This window comes from Pelodiscus sinensis, chromosome 2 (assembly GCF_052426305.1).
Source record: "Pelodiscus sinensis isolate ZL-2025 chromosome 2, ASM5242630v1, whole genome shotgun sequence".
NCBI lineage: Eukaryota > Metazoa > Chordata > Testudines > Trionychidae > Pelodiscus > Pelodiscus sinensis.
The window spans coordinates 44,526,593-44,550,171 of NC_143053.1; the positions used below are offsets into that span (position 1 = coordinate 44,526,593).

At 43.5% G+C, this 23,579-nt stretch overlaps 1 protein-coding gene across 3 annotated transcripts in view; it reads right to left on the minus strand.

Annotated features, from left to right (window-relative positions):
- Positions 1-23,579, minus strand: part of SLC26A7 (solute carrier family 26 member 7) — a 161,127-nt gene that overhangs the window by 102,303 nt on the left and 35,245 nt on the right. For 2 of the 3 annotated variants that reach the window (XM_075920402.2, XM_075920401.2), the window contains 2 exons: positions 4,846-4,956; positions 1,539-1,715 (listed from right to left, as the gene is read on the minus strand). In XM_075920402.2, the coding sequence (XP_075776517.2) occupies positions 1,539-1,715; positions 4,846-4,956 (288 nt within the window). Of the gene's footprint in view, positions 1-1,538; positions 1,716-4,845; positions 4,957-13,602; positions 14,027-23,579 lie in introns of those variants that run through there. The other variant, XM_075920404.2, reaches the window with a different exon arrangement.

Consider the following 23,579-nt stretch of genomic DNA (forward strand, 5'->3'; position numbering starts at 1 on the left):
ACTACCATGGATGCTCTTGTGCAAAAGCACATGGCAGTGTGGACGCACTCTTGCACAAGACCTTTTGTGCAAAACAGTTCTTGCACAAGAAATCTGTAGTGTGGACATAGCCCTAATGTGTAGAACAGAGCTGCTGTGCCAAGACACAAAAAATATGAATAAAAGTTATAGCAGCTCATGCTTTTAGCTGTGCTGTTCCCCAGTACAAACCTTGGGTGTATCAGACAAAATGGCAGCCCTCACTTACACCTTCCCCTGTGTAACGCGGTGTGACTCACCATTGGGGTGCCTCCTGGTGGTCACTCTGGGAATTAGTTTCTTGGTGCTGGAGCACCCCCTTCTGGCTAGTGTCTCCCTATGTCTCTGCACTCTGGGGTCCTCCCCCTTTGGGAACCCACAACCCCCTATGCCCTCCTTGCCTCAGTGACCCACTGTCAGTCTTCATCTAGCCCCTTGCCTCAGGGAAAAACTGCAGTCCGAAACGGCCACTCATCATTGGCAAGGGGGTGCAGACCTACTGCCTTTTTCTACCCTTGCTGCTTCTCTGCAGCCTGAGTACACTCGGGCCTTGTTTGAGGTCCTGCAGCCTGGGAGAGAGGTCAGGCCTGAGCTCCCCAGCTCTGCCTGCTTCTTCCCAGTACTGCCCTGTCACAGGAAGCCTTCAGCTTCCCTGGCAGCCAGTACCCTCCTGCTCTCCAGCCAGAACAAGAGTGTGTCTGTCTCCACTCCTCCAAGAGCCTTTATTTATACAGTGCTAAGCTGGGCCCTAATTGGCTCATACTGGCCACAGCTGCTGCCTCCACAGATCCACTGCTCCAGCCCCTTCCCAGGACTGGGTTTTAACCCTTAATGAGCCAGTACAGGGAAGATGCCCAGTCACACCCTGAAAAGTCTGGTACTGGTAACTGTCAAAGGCAGAATACATATGGCAATTCCTATGTCAGTGAGTGCTAAGTATTTATTAAATAAAATAAATAAATAATAAAGTTGTTGTGAATATCTGCCTGATGGAAATAAAAGTAAAAATAGCAGGGGATGAACTTGTTAGCTTCTGTTCTTGGTTCTAGTGAAGTCATATGCAAAACTCTCATTTACTTTATTGGGAGAAGGATTTGTCCTTTCATGGAACAAGCATAATTAAGAACTGATAGTTTGTCTTGACATAAAATGGGAAAAGACCTGGCTTTGCCATCACTGAAAAAAGCAGGAATCACTTATTTCTGGCAAAAATAAATGTAAAATGCCACAGGATCGACTTTATTTTAAGCAAGATGTCCTTTTATTTTACAAATAATTTTTTTTGAACTCTTTCAAAAGTCAAATCATATTGTGCAGACTCCAAAGCACTGGACAAATATAGAGCCAAATTTGTAAGAAACAAAAAAATGGAAGAGCCCTGCTTAAAAGCCAACTGGCCAAAGTTCAAAGAGCAGGACTTCTTATGAAATAAAACTGGCATATTTTTCATCACTAAAGTCAAAGCGCTAAAAGATATAAAGCCTTAGCTACTATAAATGTTCATTGACTAGTAAGACTACCTACTTGAATAATTCCTCCTAAAAATGAAACTGCTGCAGCAACTCCAATCCTCTGCATTTCAAATTCTGATAAACCCAAGACTCCTGAATTATTGCTTGTAGTAAAATTGTTGCTTAATGGAGGAACAAGACGCTCAACAGCATTGGCAGATATCAAGGAAGTTAAAGCAAAAGTTCCTGTAAAAGAAAAGTCACATATCAGTTACCAATAAGTAGCTTGATACTTTGTTAGAGTCACAAAGCCTCTCTCTATGAATGTGAAATGTTGCATGCTCAGTGGTGTGTTTTTTCATTTGTGGGTGCAATTTTCCATTCGTAAGATGACATATGAGCAAAAAACAAAGAACAAATTTTTTTTATGTGTAAGCTCTTTTCTGTATGCCCATAGATAATGGTGCTTAAAAATGCACAAGCCTGTGATGTACACACAAAGGCTGTGTTGAGGTACTTTTGAAATTCTGTATGACATTCAGGTAAAGAAAGATAATTCAATTTATAAAATACACCAAACCATCATGGAAAGCTTTGAACAGCATCCTGTTTGAAGAAAGTTTTTGCACATATTAATTCCTCCTGAAACCAACATTTCTATTTATGATACTGTCACTAACTGCTGTATAATTAATTGTGGTATCCAAAATACATTAAACTCCTGCATTCAGATAGAGGATAAAGCAGCCAGGATAAAGGTTGAAGTCTAGCAATTTATTGCTTAGATGAGTAATCTTTACCACAATACCAGCCTGAGTGGGGGACTATTTATGAGTAAGAATTAGTCAAACAAGCAAATGTTTACAGGACCAGACTACAGATGCACTCTACTTCTCATGCAAAAAGTCTGACTAAAACAGGTCCCAATCCTGCATTCTTTACTTTCTCAGTCCCACTGGCTTCACAGAAGTTATTAGAGGGGAAGGAGATGTCATTTTTGAGTAAAGGCTATATGAGGTACTGGCATTTGGGAAGCTGGAGTAGAAAGTTTAGCCATGATTCAGGAAAGCATCCTTATTTGGGATGAGAATTAAGCATCCTTAACTTTAAGCAATGAATCTGCAGCACCTTCTAGCACCAGGGCCTCTGGGATTATGAAATATGTACAGTGGTGGCATACATCTGCTAAAATGAATAACAGGGAAATACATTGTGTTTACATTTATATTATAATATTTTCTTCCGGACAACAAAGGACAGAAGTGCTTCTGTCTGAAACCTTAAATTTTGGAATGTGATTCTGTGGCAAGATCTGGAGTCCAAAAAGTGGATTCTACAATAAATCCAAAGCCACAGACCTGTAGGATACAGAGTCCTGAGTATACGCCACAAATCTGACCCGAATGACATTTGCTCTATGTTATGCCTGAGGTGCTGTGTCAGTCCTGAAATCCAGCCCTTTGTCCATTTCATGACCTTCATACTACATAACAAGAGTTTATTACACTTAGATATTTTTCTACATATTAAGGGTGCTGTGTAAGATGAGTGAGTTACTTTATTCCTTTAATGAGCTTTAGTTTAAAAATCAGCTGTTTATAGAAAAATGTGTAAACACTCTATTTTGAAACAGTTGGCCTCGTTTTCACTTTTTAATGAAAAGGGGAAATACTAACAAGATATGGCAAATACGGGAACTACCGGGCTATGAAGTAACCCACCTTTACTCTAGCTCCTGCCACCGAATTTTTTTCCAAAATCTAAACTTTCATTTTTTAAAAACAGTTTCTTACTTTCCTGTGAACTGAGCATACTGATCACTTTAGAAGCAGCAGCCAGCTAAAGTGTTTGTCCCATGCTCAGAAAATGCCTCCCCGGGTATCAAAATCCCCCAAGATGAAAATCTCCAGCTTCTTCCTTAACAATATGTGGGTGGAGGACAGCTTTACAAAAACAGAATTTAATATTAGAATGCGTAACACAAGGCATACTGTAACAATGGTGTTATTTATGTGAATAGTTCATGGATTAAAACAACTTTTTTGAAAAATAAGCTTCTGCAGATTTTCTAGTTTACAACATCAGAGCAACAAAACCCAAGGACCTCAACACAGGATTCATGCCCCCTTTGCTGTAAATTTTCTGGAGGCTTGACAATATAACATACATACGTTGGGATACACATTCTATGTATTTTGGAATGTATACTGGTTTCCCAGCAGACCACATGTCTCCTATGGAGCTGTTAACAGTATTACTAAACACAGGTTTTGGCACATGTTTCAATTTCAAAACTATGTAGTTACTCAAAAGACAGTGTTTGCGTCTTAGAAAATATATTAGCCAGAGGGGAGATGTATGCAGGAGAGCTATGTGAGCCCAGCAGGATGTGCTTTGTGTGTGGTTGCACATGGTTCCAAATTTCCAAGAACCATCTCCTCCCCACTCCGAAGGCTCCCACAGCCACTCCCTTTCCCCCAATGTGCAGGATACCTCTTTTATATTTCATCTTCTGTTGACTGCAGAAGGGGCGACTGCCCTGCAATCAGGCTCATTGTACTCTCCCATGGGGACCAAGTGGCTGTCCCTATACTTCCTCTGGTCATCAAGGATCACTGGGAGGCCACAAAGCACATGGTCTGATCTAATGAATATAATTGATTTCCTCAGTTCCTCTGCACAAAGCAGTGCTGGGGAGGCCACTAGCATGGCAGCTACGGGACTCAATGATTCTTTAGCTTCTCTTAGTGGGAGTGTTAGGCATCTACACCCTTCAGTTCAATAGACACAGCTGTCAGAAGTAAACCCAATTTTGCTAAATTATTTGGAATGGGTTTTTGGTGGGGGAGGGGAGTTTGAGAGAAGTACTGGGGTTTGTTTTAGCAATGTGAAAAATAATGAGGTTTTTCCATAGTTTAGGAACAGCCAATATTTTCCTGTTTATAGTAAAACCGCTCTCTTTAGCTGAGCTCCTATCTGCTAAAGTTTTAGCTTAAAGCAAATTTGTACAGTGAAGTGCATAAGCCCCTATATATGTATTTATAAAGTGTATTTATAAAGAAAGTATGGCTGCAGTATTCAATTATAGTGGTAGGAATGGGTCCAGTATAATCTTAACAAGGTTTTTTTTTCCTTGAAAACACTTTTCTTACGCAGAAAAAGATGTAGCTGTAACGAAAGGGCACAATGGAAATGCAAGTTGATTGATCTGTTTTAAGACACTTTCCTCCCTCTTTCCCCCACAGTATGTTTGATCCTATGACAAATAATACCTTCAACTTGCACTGAAATCATCAGTTGTTGAGGAAGTACCTCATTCCACAGAACATGCTCAGCAACTTACAGAATGGAAGCCTAAATGTTTCCAGACACCTACCAGTTGCAACATGGCGTCCCATTCCAAACACAGCATAAATGATGACAGGAAAAAGAGAGCCATATAAGCCAAACACTGGATGGACTGAAGACAAAACAGCAAAGGCCAGCCCTACAGGGAAAGATAATGGGAATTAGTAAACAATACTTTGCACCAAGACAGAAAATTACTTTGCATTTGGTTTTGGTGGCCAGTGAGGTCCACAGCTTTAACAGCAAGATGAAAAATGCCTTCAATGACAATTATATCCACAAAAAGCTAAGACGGAATCTTCCTTTGTGGGTGAATTTTTCCATACTTATCTATTAACAACATCTAGCTCTTATAGATCTACAGATCTGAAAGCATTTTACAAAGGAGAGCAGTATCATTATCCCCATTTTACAGACAGGGAAATGGAGGCACAGATTTGCCCAAGGCCAGCAGCAGAACTGGGAATGGAATCCATGCCTCCTGAGTCCTCATCCAACACCCTACTCTAAGGCATCTGGGATTACTCACTGTGGCTATGTCTAAACTGCAAGCCTCTTTCGAAAGAGGCTTTTTCAAAAGATGCTTTCGAAAAAGCCTCTTTCAAAAAATAGCGTCTAGACTGCAAGCAGTACTTTCAAAAAAGCAAGCCGCTTTTTCGAAAGAGAGCACCCAGGCAGTCTGGATGCTCTCTTTCGAAAAAGCCCTGTTTGCATTCAAGAAACCTTTTTTCGAAAGAGCACTTTCGAAAAAAGGCATTCTTCCTCGTGAAATGAGGAGTACCGCCGTCGAAAGAAAAGCTGCATTCTTTCAATTTAATTTCGAAAGAACGTGGCTGTAGTCTAGATGCAGGTGAAGTTCTTTCGAAAAAAAGGCTAATTTTTTCGAAAAAACCCTGCAGTCTAGACACAGCCTGTCAGAAATAAGATGCTGGACTATATAGATTATTGCCCTCATCTGATAATTCCAATGTCCATGTTGGGGACAGCGGGACAGGATTTGCAACCCATCATCCATAGAAAAGAGCAGGCACAAGGTGAGAAGAAACACACCAGAATCTCCAGAAGACACAGATCGAGCAGAATGCTTGTGCTGCCTAAAGGGACAGGCAGGAAGAAGAGGAGAGCATGAGGATGGAGTGGAGGACTACCTAAATCTGATCTACACTTGAAAGTTCTAGCAGCACAATTATTTCAATTAGGGTGATAATTTTTTTAAATAAAGATAATATACCGGAACACCTCCTACTGCATATGCAGTTATGCTGGTATCAAAATGCTTTATGCTGCTATAGATTATCCCCTTTCCTGTCTGGGAATTAGCTATATGAGTATAACTTCATTGACTCAAGAGGAGTTGTACTGGTTTATCTAAACCACTACAGTTAAAGTGGTACAACTTGCATCTGTAAATAAACCTTGAGGAAATGAACCATGGACTCTTTACTGAATGGTTAGAGCCTGGGGTCCATTTTCTAAGTAATGTGTGTGAAATGGGTCCCTAAATTCTGTGAGCTGCAAAATATAGTATATTTAAGTTCCAATATCATAACACAGGGTGCACATACAAACTAGACAATTACAAATATAGATCATCATATTTAAAAACACAACAGTTAACACTGCAGTGCTTGGACTGCAAACTCTCAACTAGTTTGATAACCTCGACACTGCTCTACAGAATTTAGCTCTTGTGTAATGTTTTCAGTGTCTGTGATTCCCTCATTTCCTTCCTGCAGGGGAAGTACAGAACTTGGCCTATTATTTAAATAATAGTTTTTAAATATACATTGTAATATATAAAGTCAAGTGGTGGTGGCCTTTATTGTTTTTTAATTGCACTTACAGTCGCTTATGATTTGGGATCTTAGATTAGTGCAGTTTCCCTTTAACAAGTAATCACTTGCTTACATTAATTAATTTTAATCATTCAGTTCAAGTAGGATTAATTGGGGAATTATAATGGCTAATGGAGAGTATTGTAATGACCCTCAAGTTAAGAACCTTCCTGCTGTAGGACATTTGGTAGCTGTGAGTAGCAAATATGTAATCAATATGAGATTAAACACAGTATTACTTTAATTGTATCCTCTTAGGTCTAATGCAGGAAATGAGGCTTTAGCTACTAGGAAGTACACTGTCACCATGCAGTTATAAATAAGACTTACCTGATTCTCATCTCACTGCAAGCATTTACGTGGTTTTTCTGTTTCCAGAAATGGTTTGAATCTGAGACTTGTGACTACTGTGGCCAGACAGTGTTTGGTCCAGTACATGTGACAAAGGTGTGAGCAGGGCACAAGGCATCCTAGTGCTCAGCATTCAGGGAAACAAGAGCTAGAACCCATCTCCTCCTCACTGCCCAACAGAGCTAACCCACACAAATGGAATTCACTTTGAAGTCTAGAAATAGCATAGCAGGGGCCACTCTGACCCACACATCCCCAGCATTCCTGGAGGAATTCCGCCTCTCTCAGGGAGCTGCTGCCAAGCAGTGCATTTTCACATAGGGGCACAACCGAGGCATAATCCAGTCCCCCATGTTTTCTTTTTAATCTCTGTCCTGTTATGCCTGTTTAGTTTGCAGAAGTAGTTGCTTATTCCTTCTATGTCTGGAGGTCCACGAGCCCATTCAAGGGGACCAGAGGGGCCCCACAGTGGAAATTCAGAGCCCAAGCCTCTGCTGCACTTCATGAGACAGCAGCTGGGGAGCACCGGTCTGAATCCCTAAGTCAGGAGCTCTCCCTGGGGCAGAAGCTCTGTGACCATCCGCAGAGATGGGGACATGGAGGGCATTGCCTCCACAAACTACAGTGCAAGAGCACAGCGGTCAACTCGGGCAACTCCACACCTCCCCTCACCAGCACATCTCCGCCCCCTGGCCCTAAGCCAGGTTGAAGGGAATCCAGAGCCAGACAGTGCAGAAGAGCTGTGGCTCTGGCTGGTGCCATGAAGTGGGCATGACACCATTCACATGTCTCCTGCTGGTGCCCTGAGTTAAAGCAGCTCCTCAGCTCCCAGCCCCCTTTGCTCCCACAGATCAAACTGGTAAGAGGCACCCAGGTGGGAAGACATTGCCCTGCCGCTGGAACAGAGACCACAAGACGGAACAGAGACCACAAGACGGCCTTCCCAGCACACAACCCCTAATATTATTCTCCCTATATCCTCCCTCTGTCCTGAGCTACCCCCTGCCTGCACACTGACCCAGCTAGCCCCTTCCCAGTACCCTGAGCTATCTCCTGCCTGCACAGGATCCCAGAGACACCCCCCACACACACTCCCTGAGCTATCCCTTCCTTGCACACAGCCCCAACTAACTCCCTTGCCTGCATAGGATCTCAAATACCTCTCTCCCTTCATTCTGAGCTACACCCCTGCCTGCCCTCAGACCCAACTACCCTCTCCCTACACCCTGTTCCACCCCCTCCCTGGCACACAGGCTGGCCCTAGCTACCATCTCCCTGCACTCTATGCTGTTTGCTGAAGCAAACTCTGTGGCTGTTTGCTCACCCGTCTGGAGATGGGTGAGCCGAATGTCCCCGAGGTAGTGGTCACGTGCTGTGCGCTCCACAACATTGTGGAGCGGAGTGGGGAGGCCTTCCCCCCCGGCATGGATGGTAGGTGAGGGCCAGGCCTTTCAACAGCCCCGCACAGCTGCCATCCGCCAGGTGCACCGTGATGGGGTGCGTATCCGGGAGGCCCTGATGGAGATGTTCTCCCAGGCCCCCAGTAGGGTCGCCTCTGTCTCTCTTGACATCTCCCTTCCCTCCTCCCCTCCCCTTATCTCCCAATAAACAACCAACACAGGTTTTTTTGGAACAGAACATAACATTTGGAACTTTCTATTTACAATTTTGGATGGGAAAAATGTAGGGTGGGAGGGGGGAGGAGGCTCTTAACTGGGAGGGAGGAGCTACTGCTGGGAGGGGTGGCCCCAGAGACTGCTTCTGTGGGGGCGGACCTAGACATGGGGGTCAGGCCGCGTCAGGGCAGCCAGCACAGGGAGGTGGGCATGAGGGGCAGGAGCATGAGGGGGAATTGCGAGAGCAGGAGAGGGAATTGCGGGAGCAGGAGGGGGAGGAGCAGGAGGGGGCACGGGCATTGCTATGGAAGGGATGGCAGGTGCATGGGACAATGCCATTCCATAATGAATGGCATGGCCAATGTGCACGGTGAGGGCGGAGATGGCATCTGCCATGTGCACACACTAGGCCTGGAAGGGGCCCCAGGCCTCCTGGCGCCAGTGCAGGTCTGCCTCCATCCGGCACGTGATGGCTGCCTCCACCCGTTTGATGGCCTGCACATTCCACCGAAGCAGTTGGTCTCGCTGCCGGACCGGCCGGCTTGGCGCTTGGGCGGCTGGGGGTGCTGCCACTGCTGCAAGGCTGGAGGGTCCCCCGTTCCTGCTTGGTCCCGCTGCAGGGAAGAGAAGAAAGGATGGGTCAGTCAGGCAGCCCAACCACTGTCCCCACACCTCATGCCCTCCACTCCTGAGCTCAAGTGACACCACAGTAGTGTGGCTTGGGCCCACTCGGTTACCCCACTTCCCCCGTGCTGTATGTTTGCATACAGGACCGCCCCTGGAGTAGGGTCCTCCTCCATGTATTGGAACCACCGGTCTGTATCCTGGCCCCTTGGGGGGTGGAAGGGCGCTTGTGTTGTGTTAACCTGCGGAGCTCCCTGTTAGTGGGCTTTGGGCTGTGAGGCTTTGGGCTAATCAATGGTGTTTGACAGGGAGCAAGATGAATCCCCACACAGTGCCTGGGAGCACATATGGCAAACGTGGTCTGGGCTCTCAGATCCCCATCATGTGGGATGTCTCCTGGACAGAACCAGGAGAGTGACTGGGGAGTGTACCATCCTTGCAGCAAAACTCAGGTGGCCCTAGGGCCGGCCCAAGCGCTTTCCCCCTCCCCCTCCCTCTAGCCCTCACACACGTTGCCCAGGGACTTCCCTCGGGGGCACCAGGAGCAGGCGAGGGGCTCAGTGGGGGCCACGCTCACAGGGCTGTGACGCTGCGGTTTACCCAGGAGCAGCTGGCTGTGCCTCACAGCCAGGCATGGGACAGTGTGCCGTTCTGCGTGCTATACCCTTGAGGAGGTGTGGGCCCTGGCTGGTTCCAGCCGGCATCCACCCTTCCCCTCTGGTCCCGCCGGATGTGTGTGAGCAGCACTGTCCCAGGCGTGCCCTGGAGCTCCCTGCAGCAGCCACATGCTGCTCGGTCACCAGGCTTCACGTGGTTGTACATGCTGCTTACTGCTAATGCTACACAGAGTGCAGCTCACACAGCCTGAGTGACACTCTCTCCCCATCGCCCTCCAGGCGCCTGACTCCCTCCCACCCTTGTGAGTGCAAAGTGCAACACTCACCAGTGGATCCTTCCCTGGCCTCTGAGGACGCATGGGAGACGTCGGGGCTGCCGGAGAGGGCCTCCGCCTGGAGGGTCCCGGTGCTCCCCTGGTCCGCCTTGTACTCTGACCCACTGGGCAGCTGTGCTTCCTCCTCCACCGCACTGGGCCTGGTGACGGGGGGGCACCTGCAGGTGGTGGTGCCTGGCCCAGGATGGCATGGAGCCACTGGTAGTTGGGCAGGTGTCGGCTCCTGCCCCCTGGCCCTCACTGGCCCGGACATAGCCCAGGCACAGCTCTTTGACCTTAGCCCAGACCTGTTTCAGGGTCCGGGCTGGATGATTCTGGTCAGAGAGTGTCTGGGCCATGCGGCGGAAAATGTCCACGTTGTGCCAACGGGAGCGGGTGTCATTGGCCCAGGAGGGCCTCGAGCTCCCTTGCGGACCAAGAAGGGGGGCATCACTTTGTGCCCCTTGGGGCCTCCTGTGCTGGGGATGCAGGTTGTTTTCTCTCTGGAGTGGCCATCGTGGGTGGTCTGGTGGCTGTTGCAGGGAGTAGAGCTGTGCAGCAGAGCTGGGTGGCAATGCTGCTTCTGCCTCATGGCCTCTGCAAGCTGCGTCTGCCTTTAAGGGGGCTCAGGTTACCAGAAAGTCCGGAGCTGCCTGCAGGTACAGAGCATCCAAGCGGCCACTAGGGCTTTTTTCCGTTTAGCCTGCTTTTGCGCAAAATGTCTTGGCTGCCTGTCTACACTGGCCTCTTGCGCAAGAACAGTTGCGCTGAGCGGGAGCGTCAGAGTATTTGTGCAAGAAGCACTGATTTCATACATTAGAACGTCAGTGTAGACAGGCAGCATGTTTTTGCACAAAAGCGATTGCTTTTGCACAAAAACATGCCAATGTAGACGTAGCCTCTGAGCTTAGCCCCCACCTTTAAGGTATAATTTTGGTTGACTCACAACTCACACAGGCTAGATGGCCTGCTGAAGTGAGTCAAGGGGAGGCTGTGGCACTCCCTCCCTAGACCCTGCCACGCAGAAGTGACTTGAGCCCCACTTTCTCCTGTCCTTCCATATAGAAGTCAAAGGCCCCTGCCCTGAGATTCCCCATACTCCTGCTGGGCCCTGGAGCTTTTATAGCATATCAAGTGGGGCCTCTGAGGAAAAAAAAAAAGGCTGAGCCCTTCCCTGTCCTATGTTACCTAGAAAACAATGAGCCAGTGGTTAGGACAGGTCACCAGGACACAGGAATCCTGGATTCTACTCGTGGCTCTGCCACTGATTTCGTATGGTTTCAGACAAACTGCATATTTCAGTTTATTCACCAATGCAATAGGTATCATTAGAGGGGTTTCATAAAACTTAATAAATCCTTCTTAAGCATGAAATCATCAGATGTAAAGTATTACTAAAGTTTAAAGCATTTTATTAACAAATAGAGTAGAGGGTACTTTGATTTCATTCACTGGTTTTATTTTTTCAGGTTCAACTTTGTTACAATATATTAATTGAGTTAAAAAGTAGACAAAACGCAGGAAGCAGATGGTAAACATACTATTCTACTGCACTTCTTCACGTTGAAAAGTAATAATGAATGGAGACTCCATATCCTCCTTACATTTAAGAAGGAGAACCCCACTGGCAGTGGAAATGTGGTTTTCAAGAAAGAATGGCTATCCCAAAGTAAACAAAGAACGAACAATAGGTTCAGATACAATATATAAATACTGTGGTGACTTGCTTTAGTTAACTCACTATCAGGAGATAGCATTATGTGCCACAGTTTCTTTTAAAATGGAGCTCACTGGCTATCACTGTGCTGCGGGACAGACATCACGTGGTACACTACATTGACCAATTTAAAGGAACAATACCCATTTAATAATCAGATTCTTTAAAAAGTTTACTTTTCAATACTCATCACCTTAGATGCTTTTAAAAGTATTTAAAATGTAATTTATGATTGATCAGACCAAGGTGTGTGGCACCACTGCAGGTAGATGGCAAACGCAGATGGCCATAGCATAATGAATCTGGGTGTAAACAAGAAAAGCTGCTGAGTCCTGCATCTTAATCTGCTGACTTGAGAAGTATTACTGACTGCTAGTTTGAAATAATAACCATGACAGTAATGCAGTGTCCCATAAGAAGCAAATTAGGGTGACATTAGTCAGAATTACAGTTAACTTCCCATATGCAGATATATGCCTCTGAACACATGAGTATCAAGATGGAAATACTATGTCATATCTTTGGCATCATGGTATACAAGATAAAAATATTAACCTAGAAACAAAGAAATCAGTATCTCAGGTCACAATTAATCCTGTGACTTTTGGAAACATCTCATAATCCACACAGAAAACTTCCTTGATGGGAACCTGATGAGCACAAAGATTGTCCTTTTTTATTTCAAACATTGTTCCTTTGTTTGAATCCGGAGGCCCTAATGAGATGTCCAAATCCCATATTAGGGGCACACAGATAAGCACTAATAAGTCCACTCTTCAATATGGCAACATACAATTAGTCCTGAAAGAAATGAGAATTGCACGTACATATCCAGTGACAGAATTTGGCCCTTAGACATGTGAAATGCCTGAGTACACGTGACCAACAAAATGACACATGCTTTAAATGTTATCATTTGAAAATGGGCCCTCGCAATAAAATATTTACATCAACATAAACAAAGCTTGGAAAAAGGAGATCAAGAGAACATGACTGTGGCCTTCCAATACTTTGATAGGTTGCCATAAAAAAGACGAAGAAGTTATCCTCTCTTGCCACAAAGGACAATGGGTTCAAACTGCAGCCCAGCAGATTTAGATTAAATCCCAGGAAAAACTTCCATACCGTAAGAACAGTAGGACAAGGGAACAGACTGCCTAGGGAGGTTGTGGAAACTCCTTCAGTGGAGCTTTTCCAAAGGAAGCTGGATAGTCCTTTCTCTTGGATGAGTAGCCACAACAAATCCTACATCTTTGACACTTTCTGTCCCTCGTAACCCTATGATTTTATAACATTTCATCATTAGGATGAAATTCGCCCCAGTGCTAAGGAGAAATACAAAGCCCTCTACATCTCTCAAACTGTACTTAAGCCCTAAAACCAGGCTCAAGAGGAAATAAGGTCAATGTGGCTTTTCTGCACTAAGGTGAATTTCCCTCCAAATACAAGCCTCTCAATTTTAACTTTAAAAACTCCTTCCTCTTATAGCATGGCTGGAAACAAAGGATTATCATTAAATTCTGGATATAGCATTTTCATGTAAATTAAGGCTATGAAGCCAAAAAAAATATGTAGTTAGATATTAACATGAAAAATAATACATAGAAAAGCTCCGAGCAATAATTAGAAGTACGATATTCACCCAGCAGAACTATGACTAATATGCAAGCAAATTAACTATCCCAGCTAGCAACTTTATATAACAATTTACCTCAAATGGTCCAAATAAAAATGGAAAAACTCCAGACAATCCTTCTCAGCCTAAATCATAGCTTCCTCCTTCCCAAAATGAATCCTACCAAATCAATGGCTTTTGCAGTATCCCAGGAAGATCATTAGGTTTGGGCTGATCTAGGCCATGCTGGAGAACAATTCTGAATATGCACTATTTTTCTACTGTCTTCATTTTTTCGTCAACATTTGTCTTGCTCCCATCAACAGGGCTGCTTCTTTATACCACTGAGCAATGAGCATACAAGCCTGTGACTTGAAAGCACAAAGTATGGATTTTGGTCTGGATACTGACAGAGTTAACTGTTGACTCTGGTTCTAGAATATGTGACCATGGATTGTTATGACAACAATGGTAATATTTTTCTATTGTAACTAAGTCACAATGCCCACTCTGTGGCAATCTATTGTTTGTTATAAATCTCAAAGGAGGTGAATGTAAGTTAATTAAAATTTATAAATTGGAACAGAAGATCAAAATTAGTTTATACAATAATTTAAAGGAACAAAACCCATTTAATAATCAGATTCTTTAAAAAGTTTACTTTTCAATACTCATCACCTTAGATGTTTTTAAAAGTATTTAAAATGTAATTTATGATTGATCAGAATCAGTTATGACTGATATTTGCCTTTTGCTGCACATAAGAAAGTAAAAGTTGGCTTGATCCGTTTAGAGTGTATCATGTCTGGCCTATTTTACTCTGTTTTCCTGTCTTACCACAAACCTACATTAATGTTTGAGTTCCAAACATTACAGGAAAATTTTTGATTCCCAACATTCAATGATTTTCATTGAAATAAAAAAATGGCAAGCATTTCTATTCATATTAGATTTTGCAAGAGTTTCTGGTCCATGTCAATCCTGTATTTCAGATGAAAATTAGTCAAGTGTGCTTGTAACTGGTATTAGCAAAAACAGCATCATGTGAAACAAGAACTTTAGGGAGTGCCCTTTTCACTAGGGAAAGCAGTAAAAAAGTTGTTGCTGTATGTTCTCCCATCTGTGTCCCTCTTGCAATAACACAAGTCTTTATGCATCATGATCCATTCCATCTAAAATTACCTCTCCCTTTGTTTTTGATATGGAGCTAATTAAAAATGGGGAAGGGGAAATGTGAAAAAAAATGTGTTTCCATCTTTATCTGTTTAATTTTTCCATGGAATTTTCCAACCAGCTCTGTTACTAACCTATTCATGGTTACTGAACAGAGTGATGAACCAGCCGCATGACATTTTCTGATGTTCTTTTGGAAGATAGGTGTTTCAGACGGACATAGCTGGTAGGTGAGGCCGTTCTGGACATTCAAATTTTTAACAATTTTTTTGACCCCATTGTCAAAGTTAAAGAAGTCAGAGAAGGAGGTCCTGGGACATAATGACCAAACCTAGTCACAGTCATGAAAACATTAATAGGGAAATTCACTGCCTTCTCAGCTAGGGCCATTTGGTGGCCTTACAACAGCAGTAGAGATAAAAAGGCTGCAGGGCAAAGGGCAGGGTATGGCTGCCAGAAAGGCTGAAGAGCTTCTGAGAGCAGGAGCCGTCAGCTACAGATTGGTGAAAAGCCCATCCAGGAACCTGTATGTCTGGAGAATAGGACCACAGGATGAGACTCTGAAGAACAGCCTACAAGAGAGGTATGGTAGCAAGCAAGACAGGGATGCAGGAAGGGGTTGGGAAAGATTGGTCCCAATTTCTTCATACAGGGTCCCTAGCCTGGAATCCACAGGAGTTGGTGAACCTGGGCTCCCCTTCCAAACCTAGTAAGAAGGTTTTGATAAACCCTGAGCAAGTGAGCCACACTCAAAGCAGCCAGGGACTGTAAGCCCTTTACCTAGAGCAACTGGCCTCCTGACATATTGGCCCAAAAGCCATTGAGAGGAGAGAAAACTACCAGTTACTCAGCTGAATGGCTGAGATCATAACAAAGAGCCCAAACAGACTAAACAGCAACAAGTCCACTAAAGAAGGAAGGAAACTGAGGCAAAGTTGCCCTGTCACCACAAGAGGGGGCCTGAATGTCAAGAGCAATCTCTGACATGAAGTCTCTGAATATTTTGTTAGTTTTCTAGAATTCAGAATTTTACACCCCAGGGCTTCCACTGAGAAGAGGAATCTCTGAGATTAGATAGATTAGATAGATAGATTAGATAGATTAGATAGATAGATAACCGTGTTACAGTTCATAACTCTGGGCTCAGATCATTACTCGTAAGATGTGAGCGATTTTCTTCCATAAGAATGTACTGATGTGGGCTGCAAATTGCATGGATGCTACAATACTCTTCTCTAGGAGCCTTCTCTAGCTCTGCTTCCAAGGAAGCTTATTTATCATAATCTGCACATAATGTAACTATGAATCTGTAAAACAAGCCTTCCCCTCACCCCATTCTCACATGCTGAAACACAATGATTTCACCTGATTAAATCAAGTGAATCATTATGAGTACATTTATGTCAAGGCTTAAGGAAAGAGCCTGCAAAACCTAGGCAACGGATCTCCCTTTGAAACAACACTGCTGGGGGTCCTGCATCAGAGGTCTGAAAAAACTAATGCTGGCACCCTGCCTCCAAAATCTTGGGCATGAGTGCAGGAATGCATGAAACCAGGTACAGCTCCTTTTTAATGGCAGTCAGTGTGAGGGATTTTATTTGTTCAGCAATAAATCCAGCTCTAGGCTGAATTAACTTTAATTTAAAAAATAAAAATAAAAAAAAGAACCAGTCACAGTAAGTCACTATTGGCTCTGAAGAATCGAGTAGAGAGCTGACAGGGATGGAGAGACTGATTTAAATCAGGCTTCAGTCGCATATTCTGCACTTTCCAGCACGCACACATACAAGAGGGGAGATAACTATGCCTCAGGAGCCTTTTTCAGTTTGGTATGAATGCTTTAACTGGGCACAACCGCTGATCTGCAACCTTCCATGCCCTCAGAAGGTCACAGAAGAGTCAACAAGTTTATAATGAATGCTTTAACTGGGCATAAGTAGCTGATCTGCAACCTTCCATGGTCACAGAAGGTCACAGAAAAATCAACAAGTGTATAATACTGCATGTAAATTTGCACATGAAAATCTATCCTTCTGCTGTCACTGTAACAGGGAATGTTCCCCTACCCACAAATATTTGTAAATGAATGTCCTCTAAATATTGCACCTACATGCTGCTATACAAGTGATTTACCCATCTTTTAAGTGCCTGCATATTTAAACAGTGTACCACGTGGACAAACCCATTCTCAAAACAAATGATATTTCTTATAAATCCTGTCAAATGTCATGATCTTGGCAGACAAAGACTGCAGTCAGAGATAAGACATTGCAGGTTTTCTATTAATCTTCTGTTGTATTTTTTTCTCTTTGACAGTTATAAAAATCACTGAATTTGCCAGTTATTAGCTTTGATATCCTCAGATGGAAAGTACAAAGTATTAGTAAGTAGATAGTAGGAAGGGGTCCGACCTGCGCACGCTTAAGCAGAAGTGCTTCAAGATATAAGGGGTGCCAGCAGGAGATTATGGTTATCAGAACCCCAGGAGCAAGACTTAGGTACATCTTCACTGCAATAAAAGACACACAGCCTGGCCACAGCTGGCCTGAATCAGCTGACTTAGGCTCACGGAATTAAAGTTTTGGTGCTTAAAACTGCAGTGTAGACTTTCAGGCTCAGGATGGAACTCACGGTACAAAACCCCATAATTAGGCTCTAGCCCAAGCCCAAACATCTGCACTGCAATATTTTGCCCTGCAACATGAGTCAATAGGCCTGTGCTGTGAGACTCATTGCCACGGTTTTGTTTTGTTGATTTGTTTTATTGCTGAACAGAGGTGCACCTGAAAGGTCTAATTTGTCTGAGAAAGAAGGTGGTGAACCTCAGCTGCATTTCTACATGGTCATCCAAGATTGGACTCTATTATCTTATTTGGCCACTCTACATATCATGATCCATAATCAGAATGAAAATGGGAAGAGCTCAGGCCTGAGTCTGATCAGAATTTTACCAAAAACAGGAGCTCGTTCAAAACACTGCTGTAAGCCATGCATATTAACAGACATTTGCTAAACTTTAAACTTTTGAGTTTAGAAATATTAGGAGTTATTGGTTATCCTATGTGGTTTTGAGATGAAGAACATTGGAACTCTCTCAGGCTGTGTCTAGACTACATCCCTTTTTTCTAAATTAGACACTTCGAAATTGCAAGTAAAGCCAGGATTTAAATTCCCGCACTTCTTTTGCATAATGACGGCTGCATTTTTTTTTTTTCAAAATGGGGCTTGGATAGAAAAGCGGCAGTTTAGACGGGGCTCTTTCAAAAATAAAACCCTTTTTCAAAAGATCCTGTACACCTCATTTTTGAGGTGCACAGGATCTTCTGAAAAAGGGTTTTATTTTTGAAAGAGCCCCATCTAAACTGCCATTTTTCTATCGAAAAGCCCCATTTCCAAAAAAAATGTGGCTGCCATTACACAAATGAAGCATGAGAAATTTAAATCCCAGCTTCATTTGCAATTTCAAAGTGTGTAATTTACATCCCTTTTTTGAGAAAAGGGATGTAGTCTGGACACAGCCCCGCTATCACCATGTTTAAGGAGGTATGCCAATATCCCCAAGAAAAGTAAAAAATAAAAACAAAAAAAATCATTACTATAAATGAGAGTCCAATCTCACTCTTCTGAAGCTTTATTTTTTTTATTTTATTAATTTTTTGTTGATCATAAGAGTAGTACCAGAAGGCTCAGCAAGAATCATGACTTTGATCATCTCTCCTGGATTTAACAAGAGGACAAAGAATTAGGCCACTGCTGATGACTGATGCATCATGGGCAGGACAAAACTGCGCTTAGAGCATATTTCCCATTCTCTCTGCAAAATTAACTTATTCAGTGGCATCCCACTTACATGTGTTTCTTGGCTAACACTGTGACATTCCCGAGGGTACAATCTGGACTGCCAAACAGCTGTGTCCACTCAGTTTTCCAACCTGGAATCAGTGCTTTTTACACTGCTTTACTGCAGGAACAGCTACTCTTGCCTTGTTCACAAACAATTTCTAGCAGGCAAAATCACTCCCAACTGAATCACAGGCGTGCTTCTAACCAGCCACTCCCAAATTACATTATAGTGTGACACCAACAAATTTCCAGTCCTACACTAGTCCCCAGAAATGGATGTCATGTAACTGTCTAGCTCTTTCCTTCTAGAAAAAACAAACTCAGAGAGTCCTTATTTCACTAATAGAAAATGGTAAGCACAGTTATCTCAAATGGAGGTTTCCAAGCAGTTCAATCCAAACACACAATGGTTTAAATAAAATAAGTGTATAGGTTGTATCTCCCATAACCAGGACTCCCTGGTCCGGAAACATCCATGGTCCACCATGGACCACAGATGTTTCTGGACCACAGAGCCCAGGAAGAGGGAGGTGTGGCAGCAGAGTATAAATGGCACCGGCGACTCTGTCAGGAGCCCGGGGGGGGGGAGGGAGGTCAGACAACGTGGTGGGGAGTTCTGGCCCCAGCGGAGCTCCCTGGTCCCAGCGGCTGGGGAGCTCTAGCCTGGCTGTGGCCATGGACCTCAGGCCCCAGCCAGGGAGCTCTGGCCCCGTCCCTGGTTGTGTTCTGGCTCCTGAAGACAAGGAACTTCAGCCCCAGCCTCAGTGGCAGCCAGGGAGCTCTGGCCCAGGCCGTGGAGCTCCAGTCCTGTCCCTCCAACCCGGCCGCATAGCTCCGGTCCCAGCTGTGCAGCCAGGTGGCTGTGGAGCTCTGCATTGGTTGTGCAGCTCTGGCTGTGGTGCTCCATCCCTGGCACTCCTCTTCAAGACTCCCAACCTCCAGCATGCTCCCACACCCTCCGTCCTATACAGATCCCTCATCCTTCAGCAGCGAGCAATCTGGCCCCTTCCTTCCCCACTTTGCTTGGCCCCACCCCAACTTCACCTCTTCCCTCAAACCCCCATCTCTTCCCTGCTGCTTTCCAACCCTGCTTCACCCCTATTTTCCCCAACTCTCCTCTACCCCTGCCCTGCCCCCATTCCATCCCTTCCCCCAAACCCTTACCCCTACACCTCTTTCTGGCTTCCAGCTCCTCCCCCAAGTGACACTGGCAGCTGGCTCTGTGGGGTGGAGCAGGGCAGGATGGGGCATGTCACTCACAGCTGCCAGTGTCAGGCCCCCTGGACACTCTTAAGGCTGCCCTAGACCTTATGTCCTCCTGACGCATTGGGCAGTTGCGCTGGTCCATCGTATGGATGGCATGACTCTCAAAATATAAGCCCAAACATTGGTGGAGCTGAGCCTATGTTCCTGAATTCTGGTGGAACATGAGCATCACGGGTCCATATAACTCACTGCCTATGTTGGCTGGAAGGCTGGTTGAGCATGACTGGGAATATTGAACTAATTTCAACAGAACTTGAAGAAACAAGCTTAGATGATGAATTCTTTGCAGAAATTATACATTCCCTTAAGGATAGGTGTTGATTATGATGATCTCCAGTTCTATATGGTGCGTACTGGAGACCTTTGAAAGAGAGTGCAGATGGGGTAACACCATGAGACAGCCAATCACATCTTTATCTCCTTTGACAATAAAGGTGATATTTGTTGTTGTTGCACTTGTATCAGGAAAATCTGAGAATGAATCTGAACCTAAGCAAGGCCAAGAACACATTGATTTGCCCAGACAGGATATAGAAGAAGAGAAGCCTTTCTCTAGGCCTCCAAATCTCCGATAAGAAGTTTCTTCTTGCTGGTGTGGCCTACATTCTGGGTACATTTTTCAATCAGTACCTGATTTCAGAAAACCAAGCATCAAAATGTCATCGTCAGAATCATCACAGGACTCCACCCACATCTTTCACACGCTGATCTCATGCCCCATTCTTGAGATGCTGAGGACAGAATACTGTTACATTCTCTACTTTACAAAAAGGCCACAACTAGCCCAGGATGTTGCTGCTCTCTTTGTTACAGTGAGAGTCAAGCAGGGAGATTTCTAGTGACTTATTGCTGGATTCACTTCTACTGCTGTATGGAAGGGCACACAAAAGCTTGAGTTTCGGGGAGGGAGGGTTAATTTTAAGACACTTTGAGCTCAATCCTCATCTGGGCTGAGATGCAGCAAGGAGGCAAAGGTGGCTGTATATCACCTCAGTGCTGCATGAACCTACACTAGCTGTAACAGTATCCTAGGAACTATTCCACAGGGCCAGAACTACCAGAACATATGATCTTGCTCTGCCTTTTATGAACCCCATCTACCAGAGGGAACAAGAGAACAGGTGACATGAAGCCATTGAAACAAGCCCTCAGTACATTATTAGTGCCTTTTTCAATGTCACCTCTACACACGGAACACTCTCCCTATCCCAGTTTGCCAATCTAGTTCCCACTGAATTAACGTTGCTCCTAAAACTCATCTCTTCCCCAAAGTATGAAAAAGTGAACAAAACCAAATATTAAGATGGAAAACACTTTGCGTAAATTTCTTTCTAAGTTCTGGATGTCACCCCTCCAATTCCCTATACAAATACACACAGTGCGTAGAATATTGTCTACAAGAAAATTTTAGATCTACAGTTTTCTGAAGTGACTTATAAGTCCTGTGCCTCACATTTCAAATGCTCAACTCTACACATTTTATTGAAGCCTGATCTTTGGAAAGTGCACAGGGTACTTGACCTCTAAATATCAGCCATCTAATAAGGAGGTTCAGTTGGGCACCCAAAAAATGAGAAAATGAGAAACTCAAAAATCATTGGTTAATTTAAAATTTTGGTTGTAAGCTTTTAAAATCCTACTTAAGTAAAAAGCGACAAATATACCGAGGACACAAAAGACGACTGCTCTGCAGAAGATTAGCTGGATTTTTCGTTGTCATTTTTGTTTTGAGGAGGAATGTCTTTTTGCTTCTAGACTTCTTGGAGATGGGAATTTTACTGTCTTCACAATGGCCTCCAGAGCACACAAAATACATTATCTGCAGCTGTTTATTGTTGTTCCATCTCTCTACTTGCTTTAAGTTATATAAAGCAGACAACAGCAATAGCAAAAATTGCTACTGAATTACAGCTCTGTCCAAATGGTTTCAAAATACTTCAGGAAGAATAACTAAGAGCATTATTTTTGTGGTTTGAGCTGTAATACATGATGCAAGGGCAATGATTTCCTTTCTTATGCTTCTACTCCAACAAAGAGTGACCCAAAGAATGACCATGTGGCCCAACATTTTGTTCAGACATAGGAAGTCAGGAACAGTCAAACCGGACGAGAATAGTCCTCCTTCTAGTCTGGTATCCTGTCTCTGAACATGGCCATACCCGATGATTCCAAGGAAGGTGCAAGAATTCCCATTGTAAACAATTATGGAAAATACAATTGGTAGAGGAAGTTCTTTCTTAACCATCACCAAACTAGTGGTTGAGTTATGCCCTGTAACTTGATGGCTTCTAGTCCTTAAAAACTGCAGGATGACCTCAATATCTGTATAAATAGCTCTTTTTTTTAATCACACTGGGCTTTTAGCCTTAATATCCTGTGGCAGTGAGTTCCACCTGTCACTAATCAGTTGTTTATTAATTTAATTGCTTTTAACCATTTTAAATTTACTGCTTTCATTTTCACCAAATAACTCTTTGTTCTTGTATTATAGGGAAAGAACCCCAGACATAGAAAGTTTACAAGATTTATATTCTCTTCTTCATGCTATGCAACAAACCCGATTGGTTCTTATTTTTTTCTGTATTCCTAATCTCTGATTAACATTAAAATATGGCTTCAGTACCAGATGAGAGATGCAATGTGGGAACAGTGCATGCAAACAATCTGAAAACATATTGCACACACGCACTCTTACACTTCTAAACAAGCTTCAAGCAAAATGGACCATTTCAAAACAGAAAGATAATTCATTCTCAGATTCTGTGGGTTGTTTGGTTTGGGGAGGATAGAGTTTGAAGGTTTTTTGTTTGTTGGTTTTAAGCAACAACAAACTTAATTTAAAGTTGTATCACATTCTTTCTAGATTACATAACACACGAGACAGAATAATCTGGAATGCGCCATTTTTTCCAGTACCACCTGAGCTTTTTAAAGTTTTTTTTTTTTGTAAAACAAATAACCTTTGGGAACCAGCTTTACAGTACTTAAGATATTGGTGGATAAAACTAAGAGCAATGTATAATTTTCCCTAATTTGTATTGTAATGTAACATATTGTTATTAGCAGCATTTTATTTACAATTGTATAAGCCTATACCAGTGAAATTAGATAACTTACAGTACATTACAGTATTAAGGTTCTCAAAGTTAAATCATGCCAATGCAGATGTTCCTAATTACCCTAAAAGCACAAATACTTACACAAACCAGTTGCTTCCAGCTACAGAATAATTCAATTAAAGAAGTGCTTATAATTGAATAGCATGAATGATAGTTAAGGCTAGTCATTCTGAGAAACCGTAAAGAAATAGAAACATCTATAATTTGCATCACAGAAGTAGATTCAGAGTCCATTTTGGGCAGGAAAGAAACTAACATGGCTTTTAACAATGATGTTAAACAGATAGAAGACTTCATTTCTCTGGAATCATTCATTAATTTGTATTTTTCACCTGAAACAATCACTAGATACATCCAGAGTGCTGTTACTTACCTAGGGCTGCCAAAATAGACACCAGCTCCACCCCTAGTTTATATTAGTGCTAGAAAGGGAGATGCAATAGGTAATGTGATACAGTACATCTCATTAAACCAACATGTACGCTGAAATGAATAAGCTCTCCATGCACACAGGATCCTGTCAGTAGATAACAGCTATGGCAGAGAGCCTTTTTTATGTATAGAATATTTTGTTACTTGTTTACTGCAGTTCTCCAGGCTCCTGCAGGTAATTGTGTAATACTGATGCTTATTTCGAAAACAAAACAACATCTCTTAAGAAACAAAGTTTAT